Source organism: Thunnus albacares, chromosome 10 (assembly GCF_914725855.1).
Source record: "Thunnus albacares chromosome 10, fThuAlb1.1, whole genome shotgun sequence".
NCBI lineage: Eukaryota > Metazoa > Chordata > Actinopteri > Scombriformes > Scombridae > Thunnus > Thunnus albacares.
Genome location: NC_058115.1, coordinates 26,329,710 through 26,354,444, shown reverse-complemented (window position 1 = coordinate 26,354,444; position 24,735 = coordinate 26,329,710). Strand labels below are relative to the sequence as shown.

Below are 24,735 nucleotides of genomic sequence, written 5' to 3'. Positions count from 1 at the left end.
CATGGTAAGCTAGTGTGTGGCCATGTTATCCAGGCAAAGGGTGGGGCACTAGGCATGCGCACAAATGTGTGAAAAGTCAAGTGCATGTCATATTATAATATTTATATGCATTTATTCAGTATCCGTTAATTAACTTTTTATTTATTTACATATTTTCAATTTAGTTAGAATGCATTAGTGACTAACAAGCTGCGAGCTGCTGTTCATTATCAAAATCCCAGGGGACTAAAGCTAATTAAGTGAAAATTAGTATTTTATTTTATGTGCCACATGCAAACAATACCACTTAAATAAAGAGTAAAAATGTTATTTATGAGGCTTGAACAAAATTCAGCCTTCACCAAAAGATTTAATTTTATTATTCATATTTACAGTTTTTTTTAAATCATATGCACTACAAATATCTATTGTGTAAAATAAGAATTAGGATCAGTAAAGTAAGATTTAAAAACAGTACAAAGAGAACACAGTGGGCTTGTAATTAAGTTGCTATTTGGTGATTAATGATAACTGGCAAGGGGAAAATAAGGTAAGCTGATATTCTTAAAAAACAAGCTCAGTAAGTCAAACATATCAGAAAACTGAATTTACTGGGTTACTAAGCAGAAGAATAGTGGAGCTTAATTACCTCTGTACAGTGAAAGTGACAAGTGACCACAATAGCCCTTGTATGCTAGAAGTCTGCACCGGTCTCCCTAAACAGGAGTGAGCAAAGCTACTATTAGATGCACAATAGAAAGGTCAATGGCAACAGGAAGTGATGTTAAAGTAAAAAATACAACATGACACAAAGGAAAAATGTCCTTTGGGTCAAAGTGAGAATAGGAAAAGACCTTACATACTGCACAGCGAGGACTCCTTTTCTGTATTTATAACTTTTTATTCTAAAACCTTGATATATCTTATTTTGTGAGCTAGCTGATCATTTAATGTGTCGTAATTGAGTTAGCTATTAATATCTGAACATTATGTAGTAAAATGAGAACAAAGATGAATAAAGATGAAGATATTAATCTAATACATTTTGTATACTTGCGTGCATTCATAAAGTACATTTAAAGTTTACAATTTGATTTCATTGAGCAGGAAAGTGAACAATATTTTAATTTAACCGTACAAGATACAAGGATCAATGTGTTCCTAGATACTGATGTTGACTGACATAACATGAAGAAGAAAAAAACATTCATCATCATTTTTTAAAAATTCTCTTAACTTGTATAAACACCAAAGATGAAGACAGAATGGAAACAAGAAATCAAAACATCTTAAATAAACAGCGACTGGAAACACTTTCTTGAAGGATGGTTACTTGAATTCAGTCCAGTTAAAATATCCATTCATGAATCGACCCAACTTGTGTTTTTCAGTAGTCAGTTTGCAAATTACACAAGTTAAGAAAGTTTTTTTTTTCACATTGTGGGTTGGTTTGGAAAAAAAAACTGTCTCAATTTCTTGAAACAGGTAACAAGCCTTAAGGTGCAAGGTAACATGGGTGTGGCCGACATTTTTTTTTTAAAATTTTTGTTAACCAGTGGTACAAGCTTCATCCTCCTGCAGCATTGCACAAATTGGAAAGTAACTTGGAAAACCAGCTGATAGTTTCCTAATCTGCTGGAAGGAGAGCCCAAGCTAGCTTGTTTTAGGGAAAACCTGCTCTTAATGTCACGAAAAGTCAGCACTCACTCATTGATAAAGAAACCAGATAAGCTACTAAATTAGAAAGAAGTACTCAGTGGACATGGGAGGTCAGACCATGTGACTGGACATGGTACATATGTTAATTGAATTATCATTCAATATGTTTCATTTAGCATTTAAATATTAATAAAGCATTGCATTTTAACATTAATAAGTCATTACATTCATTTGAAAACATTATGTTATTTATAGTAATTATGCTAATCAAGATTAATCAAGAGGATGGCGCTATCCTTCTAAAAGGCCTGCAAAGTGAGCTGTCAGACTCTGCAATCAATGCCCATCTATCCAACCACAAACTGGTCTCTCCATACACCCTTCCATCCATGCATTATTTACACTGTGTTTACTTGCATCATTCTCAAAACTCTCTGCTTGCTTTTTCCTCGACTGCTTTCCAATCCTCAGCTGCAGAAGGAACTCAATTTCCCCACAGGGATCATTAAAGTTTCATCTAATCCACCTGTCTGACCATCCATCCATCCACCCATCTGTCCATTCTTCAAGTCAAGTCAGTTTATTTATAAATCACATTTCGTCCCTCAGCAGTTAACCTGAATGAAATTTTATTCCTCCATGCCTCCCATCATTCAAGCTGTCACTCAGTCTATCCATGCATCCATATATGTTCTGTTATTTGGCGGTCTCGTGAGTTATTAGTGTATCCCCTGCATGTAAATAAAGACTAAAATGATGATAAACTTTGTATTTTCCGTATTCCCTACTCAGGTTTTTTTGCCCAACCTTTCTAGATATATAACAATATATACACATGAAATACAACATGGAAGTGTTCATGGAATATTACAACATTAAGGTAGTTCATTCATGACAAAATATCTCCAAAAAAGTCAGTTTTAGGTGAATTATTCACTGAATTTCCAGAGAGTTTCATAAGATTGAGCTGCAAAACTTCAACCCATAGTAGACACCATAATCCTTTAATTTAAAGTCCCCCTCCAGTCAAAAATGTGTTTTTCGTCTTGTTCCTTCAGTTGGAATATTTGAGCTTCACCGTGCAGAGATACTGTTTGTATGTGCTGAGTTTGACACTAGAAGGCTGTTTTCACATTCATCTACAGTACTGAAGGTGGAGAGTTTCTCTGTGCTCACCTTAAATCTGAGTTAAAGGAGTGTACCTACTAGCATGATTTGTCACATCACAGCTATTTTGGGGCCCAACATGTATGTTTAACTTCTGAAATGAAAAATATTTTCATATTCATAGATTCTGGATTTTTCAATGAGGGAGAGAGAGTAGATGTCATTTTAATGATTTTTCACATGGTAACTGAACATTTTTTGTGGAAAAACATGTCAAACACCATTTATTATTCCAAACAAAGGAAAACATGTCTGGAGGGGATCTTTAAATCTCGAATTAGTTCACCAATGGTGGACAACAACTTTACTAATGCAGTACATGCCTACATATATAGTGTGCATGCACATGATAAGAATCCAATGACACCTCCTCAGTGATCGTATAATTGAATCTGTATGACTAATAAGATTAGGAGAATCCCATTTCAGGGGAAATCAGATGTTCCCCTCCCTTATTTAAAGAGAGGTTGAGTTAATGCAGTAGAGCCACAGCCACTGGGGGGGATGGGGGGTGTGGGTGAGGGGCGGGTGGGCTTAACCATTCTGTCTGAGAGCCAGGGGTGTTTAGGGTGGGCCGGGTATATAAGGGTGACCTACGCTCATGAACACCCCTGTCTAAACATGGTCTCGACTTACTGCTCCGTCTCCATCCCAGCGCTTCTTTCAATGCTTTAATTCCACATCTTTCGCACACCTGCCTTTTCAACTACATACCCCCGCGTCACACATGCGCTTTCCTGCCGACCATAGAGACCACCCTCTGCTCCATCCAGCCCCCCAACTCCCCTCCTCCTCCTTCTCCACTAGGGACCAAGGAGGCTTTCAGCACTTGCCATGGCAGTTTGCAATGGACAGCACCACAAAGACTCAGTGATCCCTCGCATCACCCCGGACGCTTGACAGAAACCACAGCTGACAGGCAATCTCAGTGTTCAGTAGGGACATCTAGAAAGTGGAAAAGTGAGACAGAGAGAGAGAAAGACTTTTTGTTTCGTGGACTACCCCTTAAAAATAAATAAGGTTTTGAACCTGAAACCTAAACAGGCATTTTTCACAAATCTTTTGTTGCTCTAAAAAACACAAAACCAACACAATGGAAGAAGACATGGATGAGGGACAGACCCAGAAAGGTAAGAAGGTATTTCTTTGCATGTTTGTGTAGATTTTCTTAAGTAAATCTGACATGGATGTTTTGTCAGTGTGTCAGCAGTGCCTCTGCAGAGACAAATGCACAAATGTTAGCCTTTCCCTTTCTGAATAGAAGAGCAGCTGTTTGTGGTAATTCCTTTGTCCATTGAGTGTCAGCACTCCACTGAAGAGTGCACGTCTGTATGTGCTGTTTGAGTAGTCAGAGGGGTGTGAACTGCTTCACAGGACTGGACTGTCTTTGTTTGCTTGATATGGCTTTCATGCTTGTCGCGATGGCTGAGAGGGAGACATGAAGAGTGAAGAAACAAACCAAGCTTCCACACTCATTAATCCATCAACTCTCAGGTTCTGTCCTTTGTGTCCACATACCCAGACGTTGTATGTTGTGGCGATGCTTAGCGACATTTGATGCAGGAACAGGGGTTTCTTTTGCTCATTTAAGAGGGGCAGTGTTTGCTTTGTGCAAAGTGGATTTCTATTTATATTTCACACGCCCCCACCACCACCTTTTCTCTGCATGAATGATTCAGTGAATGGTTGGGAGTCACAAAGCAAGAGAGTGGAGAGAAGATATTTTTGTTTACTAGTGGAAAGCAACGTTTTTGAATTAAGAGGTTCATTTTACAGCAATCCTGAAATGACACACCTTTGTCTCTGCCTCCCTTGACTCCCTCCCTATTTGATTTATTTCATGTGACAGGCATGGCTTCATATGTTTGTGTTTCTCTCCCTTCCTCTCTCTCTCTTCCCTGGAACCCAGTGCTCCTCACAGGCATACACATGAGCTTAAACAGTTGCCATGGCACTGGCCAAGTGTAGTCATTATCTATTATCTCTTCACCCACTCCTGCTGATGACATTTCTGTAACAGTGGAATAGTTCAATGTGTCTGAGAGTGTGGGAGAGAGAGAGAGAGAGAGACAGAAACGGGTACAGGGGCAGAGTCAGAATGACAGAAATTAAGTAGAAGAAGAAACGGTGAAGGGATCGAGAGATTGACAGAGTGCAGGAGACAGATTTGGGAATATATGATAAGCAAAAGCATCTAGTATATATAGAGAAAAAAATCCTTTCCTTATATGTTAGTATTGCACATGCAGTAGCAACCCTGCAGGTTGAAGGGACTGAGAAACAATTATTTATGAGGATGCAGTCCCCATGACAATTTATAATGCTTGGCATATGCACCACCAAAATCCTTACAGCTTTAGATTGACTACCACTTGGTCGCCATTACTAGGTGTGTACTCAAGCATCCCTGTTCAGAAAGCAAAATCTGTCAGCCTTGGCCACTAACACAAATGCTCATTCAACTGAAAGAAGCATCCATGCAAGCATTTCTGTAAGTCACGTCCATTCATTTGGGCAAAGCACAGGTTTGTAAAGACTCAGTAATTACTTAATGCACACTCATACACTGCAAGCTCTGCTGGCCCATATTTTACTGGTGAACATTTTCTTCAAGATATCTGAAAGTTTGGAAATCATTCAAACGGAGGGCTATAGTTTCATTTTGATTTTTACTGCAAAGTGAGTTGGTCTGCACAAGCTATTTCATAGATTAATGTCAATGTTTTTTTGCTTGTTTGTTGTTGTTTTTTTTTTTTGCAGATGATGTAATTGTTTTTGTGTCACTTGTTAAACTGTGATGGTTTGAAAGGATGGCTTGGAACTTAAAACTCAAGCAGGCAAAACAGGTTCAAAATGAAATGTAAGATGCATTCTGAAAATTACATATATTTGTGTCCATATGTCTTCAATATGGTCTAATATGTGCTTTATATTACTGTAAAAGTGCTCACTATCCAAAAAGAGGTGGTTAAAAAGTAAATGACCACCACCAACCTGTTATCCCTGAGGATGACATTTAAGCTGGTCCAACCCCCTGACAAATGTATGCAGCCACCCACAGTTCTATGTCCGGCAGGGTGACACACCCTCAAGAGTCACTGCATAGGTGTCACAGCAAACATGAGCAAAAATTAGACTTGTTTCTTTGAGTGACTTACTTAAATTATTTGCTTTCAACTTTTTTATGATAACTCTTCAGTAATTTGATGTGACCACAACAGATTGCATGTTAACCTTTATGTCTGCCTGTTAAACAAGATTAACTAGAGAGTGAAAGATGAATCAGTTCAAAGTTTAATTAAGGCCTTTCTAGATTATATGGTGACATGCAGGGTCCATTTCTAACAGGTTATGCTTTAAAGGTTAATCTGGTGGTTGCACAAATAATAATAATAATAATAATAATAATAATAACAATAACAATAATAATAATAACAACAACAACAATAATAATAATAATAATAATAATAATAATAAATATTGTTATTTTATTCCACTTATACAAGAATACAAAAACAAATAATAAGTGACAAGTTGTTTCTTAAAATCAATTTCCAAACTGATCTCATAATTTTTATTTTTTTTATTTTTTTATACACTATACCTATGAGAGCCAACAGTAAATTTTAAGACAGGTTCCTATTTATTATCTGGCTCCAATAAGATTATGACACAACACTTCAGGACATTCATTGGTTAATCAACCGTGATACAGCTTACGATACAGAGGTTAGAGCAAAGTGACAAGGATCACTGGACACTTAACTTAAAGTGCCTTTCATAAAATGATTTAATGACTTAAAACTGACAGCTCCTCACCTGGTTATTGAAGACAACAGATGATTGGAATGACTGCTCTGATGAAGCGTGATGAGCATTAAATCCGCCCTGTCAGATTTTGTTTCATGTCACTTTCATTCCATTCCGAGTAAAATTATGTAACTGTTTGTAAGAGTTATTGCTCATTTTCAGGAGACGTTATGAGCTGCAAAACAGCAAGTTATACCCTTGGTTATATAGGATAATAAACATGATAACTAAATTAGTGAGAAAAAAAGACATAAAACAATGGGGAGAAACATTATCCAGTGACTTTCAAGCAAGCACTACCTACAGCAAAAGTGCTGAAAAAACACAGGCTCTATAACAATATTTCTGTCCAGCCATAACAACTTTAAAAGCTCATGAAAGTCACACAACACTGATTACCTATGAGAGGGAAACTGTGTGTTGAGATTTATAAGGGTTTTTATTGTCAACTGGGTAGTATCTTTACTACCTATAAGCAATTTATTTCAATGTTAAAGAACAATTCAATATAATTTTGTTGATGAAATGTTGGAAATGCTAAAAACTTCACCCAAAGAAACTACACACTGCAAATAAATTAGGCACCACTACCACAGAAGAAGTACATGTGTGTCAATAAGTGCACTCACAGCACGTTAATGCCCTTCTGTCTTCCTCTTCTGAGGCAGCAAATCTCAGATTATGAGTCAGATGCACCAGGTGGGCTCTGCTCACTTCAGCTGCTAGCCAAATGTAGCAGTGCACACCATGTACCAAAGGGACCATCAGCAACAGGGAGCAAACCAACGCCCAACGTTAGAACAAGCAGGTTTAAGTTAAACTGATCACAGGTCTGAAATGAATCGAGTTTTGCGGAAAAGTTATGCAAATGAACATAAGATTGATAATACTGTTTAAGAATAAACCATACGATATTCTGGGATTAGTTCATGCTGGTGTTGTTAATTGCTACAGAACGGAAAAACTGAGAAAGGCACACCTGTTAGCATTTCCTGAGCCAAGACTCTGCTCTGCACGTCACCGTTTGTCCTTCTGTTTGATCAGTTTGATCTGGGTACTAACTTGGCAAACTGTTAGATGATGAGAAATTCATTGACATCTTTTTGTCAATTTAGATGAAATAATAAATATATTGAAAACACAGCAGCATTTTTGTCTAACGGCATGGCAAGAACACAGCAGACACAGTCTTGCTTTGGTTTTAATGATTCACCGAGTTGCATGCACTTTGAATTTTCATCTCCCGTAATAAATGTCAAATTTGCATTGAGGTTAAGGCATGGTGAATTCACAAGAGGCTGCTTTGAATATACAGTGGGTGCTGTGGTTAGACTGGATCATTGGTTTGCCAATATACAGGACCACAAATGATTATTAACTAAATATGGCATATTTATAGGGTATTTGATCGTTTAGTGCAGATGTTATTCATTTCCTTTATTTCTAAGTGGTAGCACATCCAAGAGTTTCCTTATCATCCGGTGAGGTTGGTCGTCTCATGATTGCCTGAATGCCATTTCAGAGGCTTTTCTACTTTGACATAATGTAGCATCAACTCAAAATATCAGTGTGCAGTGTTGTGGTCATGCTACAATACATAACCCTTCCCGCTCTCCCTCCCTCTCTCTCTCTCATTGTTCTGAATCCTAACTTTCCAGCCAAAGTAGAAGTCAAGGGAGTTCCACCAATTGTTCTTGTGAAATTTGTTGGGGCTCTTAGTGGACAACTTCTGAGGGTTTTCTTGTTTGTTGTTCTCACAGGAATAACTCCCTAGTATAGATAAGGGTTAAGATATGGGAGAGGTGTTCAGAATATAATGATGCACTGTGAGATCATTCCCTGAAGATCTTTACTGGATCTTTGCAATGATTATATCCGCCATAGTTGTTTTGCTTTGTTTTATTTTAACACTAGGACTAATTTACAAGCTTATTCTTATGTTAAATGTGTTTCATGACATTCATGTTTCCTCATGTCTTATTGTAAAAGTCTATATCAAACTATAGCTGCAGAAAGTTCAAATTTAAACTTTTATTCATCTAATTTGAATGCAATCATAGAGACTGCTGCCACTTTCAATCATAATGAAGACAGGCTATTAATGCAATCTATTGTTTATGCCATGTGTCTTTATTCCAACACTCCTTGTTGTTATATTGTTGGCAATTAAGATATTCAAGCTCATTTCACCCTGGAAAAGGGCATCAGCTGCTTGCTTAAAATGTACAAAATGAGAGTAAAAGAACAACCCTCTTCTCTTTTCTTGACTTTTTGACATTCGCCCCTCAGTTCCTGCCATGAACCTGGCACTGACAAAAGACACATCCCTGCTCAGCAGTCACACAGTCCTGTTCAGACTCTTCCATCTTCTCAGAGAAGAAAGAGAGGAAATCAGTAGCTGAGCTTTTGGACCTGGCCTGTAACGTCCTTTTTGCCCAGAGGGGTTATCTGTGTAATGTGTCTCATTCACTATTGTCCCACTGAATTTGTTGACATACAGTAAGTGGGTCACGGCTCTAAAGTACCCGGTCTATTCTCAGATTTTGCGCTGCAGTTGACATGGCAACCATACTGGTTGATTAAACATGTGCAGAGGAGATGGGGGCGTGCGGGAGCTGAAAAAACCTGCTCGCTTCAGGGGAAGGGGGGCTGCGCATTAAATATAGGAAAGCAACGAGACACGTATACGCCCATTACTCTCAGACTGACACAGACACACCATCCCCCCACTGAGATCTCTCTCTCTCTCTCTCTCTCTCTCTCTCTCTCTAGGACCAGGCTCACTGCCACCCCACCCCCATACAAAACTCCTCTGGTAATAAGGAACTAATAACTGCTAGTTGTATGTGCAGAAACTGAGTCTGATTAGACGTCTTGCTGTGCAAGTGAAGTCAACATGCACCAAGGATCTGCCTTAAGACATCGGATTTGATCATCATTTTTTTCTCTGTTTCCTCCTTATTTTAATTTTGTAACACTGCATCTTATTATCTTTTTTGAACACATTGCTTCCATATGGCTATTTTAATTAGGGATGCACCACCATATAAAATTATTATGGGTTAATATCATCTATAAAAAGCCTTTAATGCTATTCTGATGAGTTTGAAACCATCCCTTATATTTTTTCTATACATGTTATTACATTGGAAGAAGCATATCTGAAAAAGTGTTTCACATCAGCATTTATGCCACAACTCCTGGTATATCATTATCAGCAGATATGTGTAGGAATATATGATCTGGGTGCCCCTAACCTTAAGAGAAAGATGCAGCTTATTAATACAGCAAGTAATGTTTTGACCCAAATGACACACTAAAAAGAATAAAAGGGTGATAATTTGAGCATTAAACAATATTGCAAATTGGATCACAGTTTAGTGTCAGTGTATGCTTTTAGTTTGATACTATACTGCATTTACTTACACTGACGACTGACATATCGGCTTACGCACAAGTACAATATAAGTTCTCTGCCACTGAATTCGAAAATATGGTTGAAAACACCAATAGATATAGAAAAATGTTAGCTAAATAATACTTTTAGCCAAATAAAAACATCAGTGACTGAAATAAAATCAATGATTGGAATTATGAAAGATAAATGTGGGAGATTCTTGAAACTTTAAAAGTATATGTTTAAGTAAAATTCGTCTCTCCTTTGACAAGATCCTGTAAACAGATCCAGTAGGGAAAAAAAAAAAATCCAACAGGCTATGTAATAAGTATATTGACTGCTTCAATCACAATGCACTCCTGCTGTGACCCATAAACGGCCACAAGAAATACAAATTTGAGCTCAAGGCAAGTGAGAAACTAGGTAAGGAAAGAATAATTGAAAAATGATTGTAATACTGCACTTGTCAATATGGACACACAACATCTAACCCATTAGTGTCATGAAAAGGGCAGTGAATGCTTCGTTAATTAACCCCAACTGTCTCCCAGATGTTGAGACATGTTTTCTTTGAAGGACGTCATTTAGCTCTAAGCATTATTTAAAGATAACCTCATCCTTCATGTGTATGTTGACTGGGTCAGTAAGAGTCTGAGTGTGAGTGTGTGTGTTTGTGTGTGTGTGTGTGTGTGTGTGTCCCTTTTGCCTGTCGGATATGACACTGACAGATGGAGGAGAAGTAGGAGGTGGGAGGGGCCTTGGGAGGGGGTCATCCTTTCTCTTTGTATTAAGGAGACGCCTTCTGTTGATTGGACTGCGGTGTTTGGGGTCATGTAGGCTTCACGTTTTTTTTTTTTCCTAACAGAGGCTTTTTTGTGAGGAGGATAATATATTTAAAACCCCGCCGTCTCCTGAAATCCTGTCTCTTTGTTCAAAATTCATTAAGACTAATCCTCGTGTTGCCAGATTTTCAATTTTGGCAAGTGAAATGTATTTGATTAACACTCAGTGGAAAGAATATCCTTAGTTGTGTCTTCTCTGTTGGAGACACACGGGGAACATGAAGCCTTATAAATCTGACTGTTACTTTAAAAGAATGATCTCATTTTAATTTTTTTTAAGGATTTTTAAACTCATTAACCTAAAATGTTTTGGGGATAGCTTTAATAATGTAATAAATAAATAAATAAAGCCATACAATATCTAAAATACTAGAATAGTTCTATATTATCTCCTGCTTGACCAGTAGCAAAGAGCAGACAGACCTACTTCATCACAACTTCTAATGGTCCATTTAAATCAGCTTAGCCAAAGTCAATTACACCAAATTCCCAACTTGACTGGCCATCAGTCCGTACTTCAATAGACAAGTACTACTACACCCGGGAGCAAGATCAATTCAAATACTTGCGACTCCTCATCAAGCAGTGGATCTTTTATTTTCATTGCAGGTAATGTTGGGCTAAGCAGAAAGCATGAATAATAAATTTGAGAGGCTTGTGCTCTGCTGCACTGTGCCACTTCTAAATTATGGATCAAGCATCCAGTAGCTCTCCAAGTCAGTTTGCACCACTGCTTGCCGTTTTTCACCAGCTCGATCTTTCAGTCAGTTAAGATCAATGTAGAGTTACAGAGAGGGAATGAGAGGAAGAGCCAGTATATGGGAGGGGGTTTGCCATAATACAGAGGTGGTGACATCTAACACTTGTTATCAGATCACAGCTGAAGAAATACCCTCAGTGTATCACAAAAACATAAAGCAAGCCCTAAAAATGTGAATTACACATTAGAACTTTAGAGTGACAAGAGCTGATTAAAGACAAAATTAAGTAGAAGATGACAATGTAGCCATGGCTGAACATAACCCACACACACACACAGACACACACAAGCATCCACTGACTCATTCAGTGAGGCAAGACTTACTATTCAGTAGTAACTTCAACCTGCATTTGGCATGGTCATTTAATTTTGCCCTTTTCTAATACACCTTTCCTAACTGGATCCTGGAGTTTCCCCTCAACGAAATTAAAAGCCGACAATCAATAAAACACCACTCTGGTTACATCCACTCACTGACGCACCCATCTCCTTTCTGTAACTTCATCTTCAACTGTTTCCATGGAAACACTTGCTTTCAGTCAAGTCACGTAGACGACATTATTTTGTTGTAGCTCAAAGTATTATGATGCAAACTAGTAGCTACGAGTCTTATTTGGGTCTGTAATAAGCAGTAATGATACTAAACTACTTATTTGATTGGCACTGTTGTAAATCAGGGAGAAGTAAAATACATTTAAAAATGACAAATAGTAAGATCCCTGCTCCAGCTGGTTTAATCCTTGTGCAGAAATGTAAATAATGCAGAGGTAATAAAGCCTGATTGAGGGCTTTACATAAATCATTTATATTACTGCTCATCTTCCCTCATGTAAAGCACAGGCTCTGCATGTCTACAGCACCAAATATAACCAGCATGTCTCAAAAGAAAGATTGCATGGGTTTGTGCTACAAATCCAAGGGATGTTCTACTCATGCAAGGTTGTAACAACTGCTTCCATTTTGGGTGATTTCTGAAGCAAATTACAATAAATAGTGTTCTTTATAGTGCAAGTGATCTATCAGGCTGCTTCTTAAAAACCTACTGTAAACAATCTTACATATGACATTAAGGCTAAAATAAGTGTCCATCTATAAAAACATCTCATTGCTGACTTGTCTGTTTGGTGAGTAATTGAGATGACTGGATAGTTGGATCTTTTATTCTTGTTTAAACTGGCACACTGACCCAGACCATGAGGGGTAAATGTGACTGCCCTCTGTCTCATCTTGTCAGTGAACACCTTCACATCAATAAATCCTGTCACTGCCTGCTATCGGAAATGATAAGGTAACGAGTAATGAGTCTGAGGGCAGAGGTGGTGACAATATCCTTTTCTATCTTCTGTAAACAGTGGATGCATTTGAGCAAGGTACCTAATGAGTGATCGATTCTTAAACATATATTTTTTTTTAAACTTGAAATGGTACTTCAAGCCTGTGTTTCTGGGAACAGTTCTTTAATGGAGCATATTGTATTTCCTTTTTACATGCAGAAGTGGCCGAATATAGTCAATCAGATGTCTTGTGGAGGTTTCTAGTATAGGTCTAATGGTGATGACAACAGTTGTTTTTTTAATCTAAAATATGAGTAAATATTTTTCCACTGACTGTAGCCTCAACAAACCAGAATGCAATGAATTTGCGAGCAATGTCTGAGGATTCTCAGTTGTCCAGATCATATTATAAGTCCATTTGGATATTTACAAGAGATAAGTGACAGTAACACTCCTAAACCAGCTGAATGATCACACTTGTTAGGAAATAATACCACAATTCCACCTTCAACTATTTCAAACCATTTCTATGGGGGCTATCTAAAGGTATTCTGGGAGACAACTTATGAAAGTGCTATCAAGGCAAGTTGAAGGCAAATGGGTGCTACCAAAAAAGTAAATTAAAACACCCCATTACAAAATATTTCTAGGAATTGATTGTTTGAGTCGATTGTTTATTGATGTTCTTCCTTTTAACAAATGACTTTCAAAACGCTAGGGAAATTGTAATAGTATTGAAGTTGTTTCGCCATTCATCCAAGAGGCCGCTCGTAGTCATTTAAACCTACTACAGGTAGTCAAAGTCACATGAATTGAGATGTGAATTGGTGTGAAACCACCCGAGAGTGGATGTCAGATGGCACTGTGAGAACCTGATAGCCTAAAATATATGAAAGGTGATGTGATTCATGAATTTTTAATGTCCTTTCCCAAGTGATGCCCCACTCCCCTGAGCTGGGCCAGTAGTTGTGTTGAAGAAATACCAAGGCAGTGATGACACAGTCCCCCATGCCCTGCTCCTGGAGGGATTCTCCAGTTTGATATATTGTGACATATACAGATCTCCCTGAGAGAAGGAGGGCATGCTTGAAATTGAAACATAAAGAAAACCAGCTTACACTCGACTTGAGCATAAAGCACCACCAAGCCAAGAAAAGAAAGACAAACACTGGCTAAAAACAGGGAACACAAGCACGTCCAACAGACATTAATGACCTAACTCAAGAGTATTTCAATTAAGCTGTTCATATTTGTTTCTGCGGTAGCTGAACTGGGTAGATTCCCCAAAAGTGTGAAAAGCTGTACAGGTTTAAAAACAGAATTCTTTCTCAGAAACCTTTCCTGGATGAAAAGGAAAGGTTCAAAACACAGTAAGAAGGGGAAATACACCTTCTATAGGCAGTGCAGTTCAGCAATGGATTACATCAGCGAAGATGCAGATAATCCAGGCAAGCCTGGGCGAGGGTCGGGGCTGCACCAAGCGTCTGAGCGCTCAGCAGAGCCCAGCAGGCGGACCAGCTACTTGGTATTCCAGTCAGGTTTGAATCAGAGCCAGAAGCAGAGAGTTGGGGAGGAGGAGGAGGAGGGGGGATACTGCTTTGGCTCCTGCTTTGTAACACAGGTGAAGACAGCGAGATAATCATAAAAGAGATGCTGCTGAAAATATACTTGATGAACAATCCTGAAATCTTTTATCATCTCCAAAATTGACAATGAAAACTGACTGTGCAGTCATACAGTCTAGTCTCTTTCCTGAACAAGGACAGCAGTGTGAATGCAGATGAATTTAATCATGAGCCATGATCGTGATGTAATGGATCCTAGAGGAATTTTTGGTTTGTATGAACATTTCAAATGCATATATTGACTTGGGTTTCAGATAGCTGTGCATATTTTAGTATGTAGCCCTCCATTTTAATACAGCTCTAGATGGAGTTACAAATTGATTCAGAATGGGCTTGGCTTGGTGAAAGATAGTGTCTGTGTGGTTAATATACTGCAATGTACTGCAAGACCCTATAAAGTCTGATTCTGTTCCGTGCTTCGACAGGAAATAAACTCCACTTCTGTTGTCGTTACTCTGAGAAATGACTGGCTCAGTGCTCGTGTACACACTCACTAATACACAGACATGAGAAGGAAAGTCATAAATCTAAGCGATTCATATAGACACACTTGCGTGCACAAATATTTACAGAGCAATCTGCGACAGGAGATTGAAGTTGGAGCCAAGCAGTGATTAGTCACCTTAAGGGCCCCAGGGAAAGAAAGCCAGGCATAGAAGAATGGGGTTAAAGGTCAGGACCACTATGTAAATCTCAGGCTGAGTTTTTAGTGCTGAATAAAATGTCAGCATCTTCTGTAGGGCTGAAAAGAACAAACAAATACAGTGCACAAACCTAGAATACAGGGAAAATGTGACTTCAGGTCACAGCATAGTATGGAGTATCTCACTCCATTTTGTGGATTTGAATACTCCAACATAAGATGCATAAAAGCATCAGCTGCCCATATATCAGGGATAAGATGTACTGTGGTCCAGCTGCTTTGTCAAGTTGTATTTTGCTCCAGCATGCACATGCATGGCTGCCTTCCAACTGTGGTTTGAATGTTGGAGATTCTCAAAAAGTAAATGGCAATACAGTGTACACCATGCAAATGCATTCACCCATTGGCAATGTTCTGCTGAATAATTTAAGGCATAGCAAATTAGTACGAATTTTGTCCAACTTTGTGTCACAGTGGGCCAAAGACAGAAATTCTACCCAACCTGAGTTTTCTTTGAGAAGTTAAAGTGTTATTTTTAGTGTTCGTTGACTAAGAACTGATCCTTTTCATCTCTTTGTTTGTTTAGGATGCCTTGAATGCTGCATCAAATGCCTGGGTGGGATCCCATACCCATCCCTCATAGCCACCATCTTGCTTTACGCGGGCGTGGCTCTGTTCTGCGGCTGTGGACATGAGGCACTGACTGGCACCGTCACCATCCTCCAGAACTACTTTGAGGTGGTGCGGAGCCCCGTGGACGCACTGGACGTCTTCACCATGTGAGTAGAAAAAGGATCGACTGGCTATAACAGTAACTTAGTTGGAGAAAACATTATCCTCAAGAGAATTTATAATATAATAATATAAATAGAAAATTTGAATACCCACAGTGACAAAAATGAACTCTTTGACATAGCCTATATTTCCCACACTGAACCAAATCTCCAAATTGAAGTGGTTTTTGCCTTTGGATAATATGGCATCTGCATTATCTGAGGCACGAAAGCAAAAGTAAAGAATAACATTACTTCACCCATAATTAAATCCTCTTCTTTTCCAGGCATCATTGTGTTGCAACTTCACAAAATGACCTGTCACACTTTCAAGAACAAAGCATAACATTGTATTTGTTGTGCACATTTTCAGTGGCTCTCTATTCATTTGCAGGATTGACATTATCAAGTATGTGATCTATGGCATTGCTTCGGCTTTCTTCGTCTACGGGATCCTGCTGATGGTGGAGGGCTTTTTCACTAGTGGAGCCATTAAAGACCTGTATGGAGACTTCAAGATCACCACCTGTGGACGTTGCGTCAGCGCTTGGGTACGACCAACATTTGTACATAATAACTATCAACTTTAGTTTTATTTTTTTATTTAATTGTTTCTACTGTCTATTGATCATATCTATGACTGTACATAAGCTAATGTTGCTGTAAATTTGGACTGCAGTTTTCAGAAATCACTTGGTAGTCAAACAGTCTAAATATCGGGTGATTTCACAGGAAGTTTCCTTTGAGTGGTTGAAGGGTTCTCTAGGTGACTTGCTATGATAGCAATCACTACTCCATATCCACACCCAGCTCCTCTTCTGTTTATTTTTAACAAATCACTGCTGCTGTTAACCAGCATGCTGTTGGCAATGGGTGTTTTCAACAGAAGGTAGAGAACACTGCAAAATATTTTATTAACCAATTAAAGGTTGAATTTGTATTAAGTTCTGTTAAAGTGTCATCAAAGAGATTAATTATTATTACTAATTTTGTATACAAATCAGCTTATTATGTAGGACACATAGGAACTGAGCAAGTGTGACAAGCCAGACAGCAAAACACACACTGTTTTTGTGCACTAAATTATTTGTCAGTTTACATGTGTATGTGCAGATTATTTATAAAATGTATTCCTGATTTTATGTTTGTAATTGAATGCTCTATAATTTCATTAAAACATCAGTCAACATAATTTTATTATACTGCCAAAACAACAATAAAACACTAGGAGCATTTCACAGAGCCTGCAGCAACCCTAACAAGATTATCTCTGGGATATAATTGCTTAGCAAATCTGACGATCCCCAGGGAGGCAAAGGAAATGAGCTATGCTATGGTATTTGTGGTCATTGGGTTCATTAAGTTAGTGTGTGCTAATCTTGTGTCCATGGAGCCAAAATAAGATGGGTTGGCTAAAGCATTACAGATTCACAACAGCCAATTTGTGTACCTCAGTACCCATGTGTCCCTCCATAATGCCCTGGAACAAAACACTAAATACATACTGTGGTAGATGTACAGTAACTTCACATTTAACTTAATTAATTTGGAGAAACACCAGCTATTAAAATAGCCTGACATGTTTTCACATGCTGTATGTAGACTGTGTAGTATTTACTGATGAGAAAAACCATAATCACAATTAAAATTTTGGTGTTGTCATCTTCCAATTGTAGGCATTTTAAAATGTGAATCTTTTGTAATTAGCTACATCAACACTGAAGGTAATTACATACAATTTTCAAAAGAATCTGTTTCAGCCAGACTAGAGTGTGAATCAGGATATAGAAAACATCATCCTAATTTGTATGAATTTAACTTAAAAAGTGAAAATTAAAATAAAAATAAAATGAATTAGTTCTGTACGCAGATCTGATCTGTTGTCCTCTTTTGCTCTTTCAGTTCATCATGCTGACATACATCTTCATGCTGGCTTGGCTCGGAGTGACGGCTTTTACCTCTCTCCCAGTCTTTATATATTTCAACATCTGGAATATTTGCCAAAACGCTACTTTCCTGGAGGGGGCCACACTCTGCTTGGACCCACGCCAGTATGGTAAGTATGAATATTCTGTCTCTATTTCTCCAGCCCCGACAGCTCAGATCTCAATTACTGTGGTGTCTGCAGGACATACAGTCATACACTGCTGAACACCTCTCACATCTATGTTGTACTGTACTACCGCTTCAATCAAAACATCTTGGTAAGGTTTTTTCTCAGTCACTGTCCCCCATAGACTAAGCTGTCAGGTTGGTGATAAAGGCACAGCCATGTACTGGTTTACCTGCTATCTGATTGGGCAGTTCCCCATCCACCTCAGCTAGTACTCTGGCGGGGTCCTGTAAGGCTCAACTGTAGGCCCCATCATACTTTCCATCTCTATATTCTTCTGCTCACTGCAATCACCTAAAAACACCAGCTAATAGCAACTTGTACACTGTTATATTAAATGTATGGTGTCTAGTTTGAGGGTAGAGCATATAAAAGAATAAATATAAACAAATATCCTGCTGAAAGTATTGAAATCTGTCTGAAATTCTGTTTTCTTTGGACCTCTGTGCAGGATACACAGACCGAGCTGGAAAAATAAAATAATAGTAGTGTTATAACAGCCAGGGGGAAAGACTACACTATACAAACATCCCAAATAACACAACATAAGAAAATAATAACATAACCCCACTGCTAAAAAAACCAAACTATGCTATTGTATGACATAATGAATTAAGTCACTAATGTTTTTAGTCTCTAGGTATAAATACAGCAAAATACTGAGTGACAAACAAATATTACAAGTTACAATAGAAATATTTGCGATATTCCAGTGAGGTTATAAATTAGATAAAATAATATAAAATACTTTATGATTAATAGGATTGCAACTAAAGATCATTTTCATTATCAAATAATCTGTCAATTATTTTCTTGATTAATTGTTTAGTCAATAAAATGTCAAAAAATAGTGAAAAATGCCTGTTATAATTCATCTTAAGAGTCCATGGTGATGTCTTCAAATGTCGTTTTTGTCAGATCAACAGACCACAACCCAAAGAAATTCAGTTAACTATCATATGACACAGAAAAGCTTAAAATCCTTGCAGAGAAGCTGCAACCAGCAAATGTTTGGCATTTTGCTTCAAAAATTACTAAAAACAATTGTTTGATTATGAAAACAGGTGCAATTAATTTTCTGTTGATCGACTAATCAAAGCAGCTCTTATGATTACTGTGAAGTCACTAAACACTACAGGGTAGTTCCTATTGATATTATAGGAAAACTACACAGTTTAAAATGATAAATGCAGCATTAGGAAAAACATTTTGGTTGACATGTTTCAAAATATATTAAGAGTTATATGACAATGATGTTAATTCTTAAACATAAACTCACCAGCAGACTATAAAGGTTATTAATTACGTGTGGCCTTTAGTTTGTTTCTGAAAAAAACAAAGACAACTCTTCTTTATATTCTGTATGGATGATGAAACTATTAAGGCTATGTGTCACTCATAAAGTATAAAACATCTCCTGCTGCACAGAAATTATCTATGATATATTTCACACTTATTCTTTCCATATAAAGGACATGCATTTGTTAAATGAGCCACCGGCTCATTTGGCTGGCTCATTATTTTTAATTAGTGCTACCCCTTTCAGTACATTAGCCACCAGCTTTACTAGTACTGCTGCTGTGTCAACAACCATTTGTGCTGCCACCATCACATTAGAGCCCTATATGTCGCCGGCGTGTGACTGTGCGTACAGGAAGTCTGTACTATAATGGTGTATTGGTACAAATAAGCTTGTTGCTGTTTATTCATTATCTGCATTTTGGTTTTATAGCATTCAATACTGGTTTTCGTACATAATGAATAAACCATTATATTTCAGGTATTGTGCCAATTGCTGAGGCGAAAACAGTGTGTGCTGGAACAGAGAAATTCTACAAGATGTGTGAATCCAATGAGGTAAGGTGAAAGGAACTTTTAAATATCAAATAATATTATAAACAATTTTACTGTAGATAATATGAATTGATAACTGCAAGGCCTTAATGGTAAATGGGTTTGTAACATCTAAGAACAGTTTACTAGTTTGAATACCAATAACAGCTGGGAATGTTGAAAAAGTAACACTCATTCAAAATAGTTCAGGCCACCCACCACCAGCCACCACAGACACGCTCCACTTCAACCATAGAACCACTGCCTAGATGACCTTGTGTATAAGACTTTATTAGCTGATGTGATAGAGCGGCTCAAATGGTAGAGGAGTGTTGAAGCACTGGGTAGCTACATGAGCAACCTGTTTGTTTACAGTATGTTGAAACCTAGCGTGGCTCCTTACAGTACGTACACATTGCAAATACATTGAATAATAATAATCTGAATAATCTGAATATCACCATGTAAACAAAACCTACATGGACTGCAAAAAACAAAAATAAACAGTTGTTATAACCAGAATGATCATAGTCCCATGAGTCCCACTACCCCAACAGTTAAAACAATAGATATTGAAAGTGCCAAGTTTCCAGGTAGGAGCTTTGACTGGCAGAACTGCCCATAAAGCCTTGAAGACTAATATGTGCTGTGATTTGTTTTTTCTACAGCTTGACATGACATTCCACCTGTTCATCTGTGCCCTTGCTGGAGCAGGAGCTGCTGTCATTGCTATGGTGAGACACCAGCTTGTACCTCTCTCAAGAGATGCAAAAATCTTAACATAAAAGAAAAAACATATCTTCAAAAACTTTGTTTTGCTGCAATATAGAAAACAATCTCCCCAATTACCGTGTAATTTTCTTTTCAAAGACCTAATCATCTTCAAAGTAAATGAATCTCATTGATATCTTTCAAATCAAGCAAAAAAACAAAAGAACCCCTTTCTCAGGGATATAGCCTACTTTAAAAGCAAAGATGTTCACACATCTTCTTCATAGGGGACAGATTTTACTCAATTGCTCAGCCAATAGTTTTTGCAGGTGATCATTTTTGCAAATAAAGATTACTGTGGTGGAATTTTGTACCTGTGAAAACAGATGTGTTTTGTTGTGGCTGCTCCTTGACTAGCCTGTGCTGTGTTTGCCTGTGAGAGTATAGCTGTAGAGAGAGAAGGCATTTTGGCGCAGTGAAAAGACAGGGTTTGTCTCCCTCCCCTCTTTCGGAGGCACCAGGCATGTCATGGCGTTGTCATGGAAACAGGGAGAAGAAAGGCTCAGAGATTGTTGCAAACATCACTCAGTAATTTCTGAGGAGCCATTTTCTGAGAAACAGAAAGTGTTTGCTAGTCAGGGATGATGGTGCAAATTGTGGCCGAACTCGCTGCCCTCAAAAAGCCTCAAAGCCAGAAAAACAATCAGTGCTGAAAAAAATATTTAAAAACGTATCAGACTCATCAAGTGAGCCTTAGTAAAACAATCTGAACTACAAACTAAATACATACATGTGCTTAATGTGCAACACTGACAGTTATGAAGGTTAGTTTAAGTCTCAGTCACCTAACTGGTATTTCTGCATATCATAAAAAAAGAGCTATTGCAGCTAAGAAACTGTCATTCTTTTGAGGCTCTGTATTACAACCTCAGTCATTACAGCAAAATACATTCATTATAACCATATGGTAACAAAAGTGCAAGAGTAGCTATAGCTAGTATTGTGCTGCCACCTGCTGGACTGTTGGAAAGGTCCCCTAAAAAGTTAAAGGACCAGTCTACACAAACAAGCATTGACAGTTTTTTCTGTGTATTTTAAATGAATACTGAAGTAATTGTAAGTTGTTGAAATGCATCCACACAAAAACAACATAATAATGAAAAATTGAGTCTATTTTCTAATGGAATGCAATTAAATAAAGTTCTCTCATGTGCTCTCCAAGTGACTTTGCGAAAATCTACTATAAATCTTGTGAGAATCTTGACCAAATTATAGAAGTCAAATGTTACAGAATTTAAAAAGCAAATCAGTTTTGTATTGTTGTAAAACTTGATAACTTTCTATATATCACAGATCCACTACTTGATGGTGCTGTCGGCCAACTGGGCCTACGTGAAGGACGCCTGCCGGATGCAGAAGTACGAGGACATCAAGTCGAAGGAGGAGCAGGAGCTTCACGACATCCACTCCACTCGCTCTAAGGAGCGTCTCAATGCCTACACATAAAGACCAGCGTGAGGCATGGCCCTGCCACTCCGGCCTCTCTCCCTCTCTCTCTCCTCTGTCTTTCTATCTGTCTCTCTCTACCATCCCCTCCCGAGGGGGGGCGGATGGCGCCTAGGGCCCTCGCCACTGCTGATGTCACTGGTGCGTCATATGACAATGTGGTCTGAGGGGGGAAGTCACACAAACCTCCTCAGTCACAAACAGCATTTCAGATGAAAAAAAGCCCCTTTACCTCTCTCATGGATGGTGTTATGATTATCATTATGGCAGTTATATTATTCTTGAATACGAGTTGTTTAGTGCTGATAGTAGTTTTAGTGTAGTTTGTAGAATCAAAAGTAGCAGTAGTATCTCTGCTTTTTTTTTTTTTTTTTTTTTTTACTTTGCATAACTTGCATATAATTGTTTTATTTTTCTTACATCTTTATTTGATGTTATGTGATGCATAATTTATTTTTTGCTGATGTCTGAGGGGGTCAACAGGGGCTTAAAAGGGTTTTCAAGCACATTTCACACATGTCGTGTGTCTGGAGATTTCATGTTCAAGAACTATGTACTGTATGTGAACAGGTGGTTAGTTTTGAAAATATTTTAAATCTCACAACACAACTATGAAGCATTGTACGCCTTTGTCATACCAGTATTCCCAGGGATTAAAACCACTTTCACATGAAAGTAGTTACATCTGTTTTTTCTATTTGAAGCTATAAAATAGCAAGAAAACACAATAAATACCAAATCATTAGAGTAAATCAAATATTTGCTAGATGTGCCAAGCCTGTTAAACAGGAAACAATGACTTTGATATACACATATATATATATATATATATATATATATATATATATATATATGTGTGTGTGTGTGTCAAAGATGGGATTAGTCAATTAAAGATAAATTATGGGTTATTTTATGATAAACGGGGGAATCTTGCCATTTAAATGTATTTTAGGACTGTGAATGATTCCATTGTCTTTCAATCACAAACCACAAAAGCACATGCAAACATGCTTTCATAACCCGTTTTTTAATTTCTTAAAAGTGGAAATTTATAAATACTAAACTCCTGTTTTTGCAGAACTCTGCACTGTATATACTGATATATCAAAGCATACCTATATGTTAAGCACTGCAATTTAAGGACAATTCATGTGAGAAAAAAAGAGATCACTGTCGGTCAGTCCACTCTGCATCTATCAGTCTCAACTGGTAAGAAACTCTGACATTAAAATGTTGCTGGTATAATGGCACTCCTTGGTGGAATTATCAGATGTGAGAAAAGTATGTGTCATACTAATTTTGTTCATGACAGTAACTGTATTAATTACACATCCTGATGCCATTGGACTACAAAGGTGGCCTGTCTGTTCATTGCCTGGCAGAATTTGTTTTGTCAGTATTTCTAAAAGCTAGTTTCATGCACTTATTTGACCATTTCTGTGCTCTCTCTAGATGTAAGCGCATTGGTGTTCAACTCGAAGTTGGATAACTGTACTGTTAGTAAAGACTGTGAATTTAGATGTTTTTCGTGGCATGGACATGCATTAATATAGTCTTATTGACTCAAAAGTTACTTTATTTCACTTCTTTATTTTTACACTTTTGACTGTCTTGCTGGATCAACCCTTTGTTTATATGTGCAGTACTAAACCTTCCACGCTTACCGCGTTATGCTGATATTAGAGACTGTAGTCTTTGAGTTGTGTCTATTTAGTTTGTGATGAGCTCTCAACCATGTCTTAAAACTAATACTTGTACCAACATTGCTTACTCTGTAATGATCTGAAAATATGCTTTCAGCTTTCTCCTCGTATTAGTCTTTTGTACTTTCACTACGAATGCTTAGTAGCAGGCTTTAAATTGAATCTGTTTTGTACATTCATGTGCCAACAGCTTGAAGTGGCTTATTTGACCTGTATGATCAAATTTGCTTGCATAAATAAAATTCACTTGTGTACTTGTTAATAAATACGTGATGTCTCTTGTGTCAATTTTGTTCTGTGGCTTAGGTTATGAAATAGTGCTGCTGGTAGTATTGGGATGGGTAATAGTAGCTATTGTATGAGCTAATATAACACTGTTGAAGAATGGAATTGATGTTTATAAGGACAAAGTACACACAGTAACTAGCTCTTACCACTAGATGTCTCCCCTTCCCCTAGCCATTCCAAATAGACAAGAGTTGGTAGCCCAAAACTGTGTAAACATAAATGAGTATACTAAGCAGCGAACAGTACTTGTGAAAATCCATGATCCATTTATAGCTGCATAACTGCATAAATATGATTATTAAGAACTCTCAACTGTTATTAAAATTTATACACACTATTCAAGTGTTACTATTTACAACTGACCTGACATAGCATATGAAGAATCACTTTTTAGCTCCAAACAGATCATGTACTTTGAGGTCAAAAATATCAATAAAAGCACAACTATCAATATAGATAAAACAAGATCATCCAAAAGGTATATTAACATTTATCTTGACCATATATAGGAAATTGTTTTGCATTTTTACCTCCACCAATATTACACCATTTTACTGTATAACTTGTTAATTTGCTGTCAATTCATAAGATTTTGGCAGTGATTTAAATAAAGAATTTCTACCATCTTGTAGCCATGACCTAAGACGACAAA

At 37.6% G+C, this 24,735-nt stretch overlaps 1 protein-coding gene across 1 annotated transcript; it reads left to right on the top strand.

Annotated features, from left to right (window-relative positions):
• The first annotated feature begins 3,044 nt into the window (after positions 1-3,044).
• Positions 3,045-24,063, top strand: gpm6aa (glycoprotein M6Aa). The gene is made up of 7 exons (XM_044364311.1): positions 3,045-3,935; positions 15,743-15,935; positions 16,324-16,480; positions 17,832-17,985; positions 19,823-19,899; positions 20,544-20,609; positions 21,940-24,063. The coding sequence occupies exons 1-7, from the start codon at positions 3,899-3,901 to the stop codon at positions 22,090-22,092; spliced, it is 837 nt and encodes a 278-aa protein (XP_044220246.1). The 5' UTR covers positions 3,045-3,898; the 3' UTR covers positions 22,093-24,063.
• The last annotated feature ends 672 nt before the right edge of the window (positions 24,064-24,735 follow it).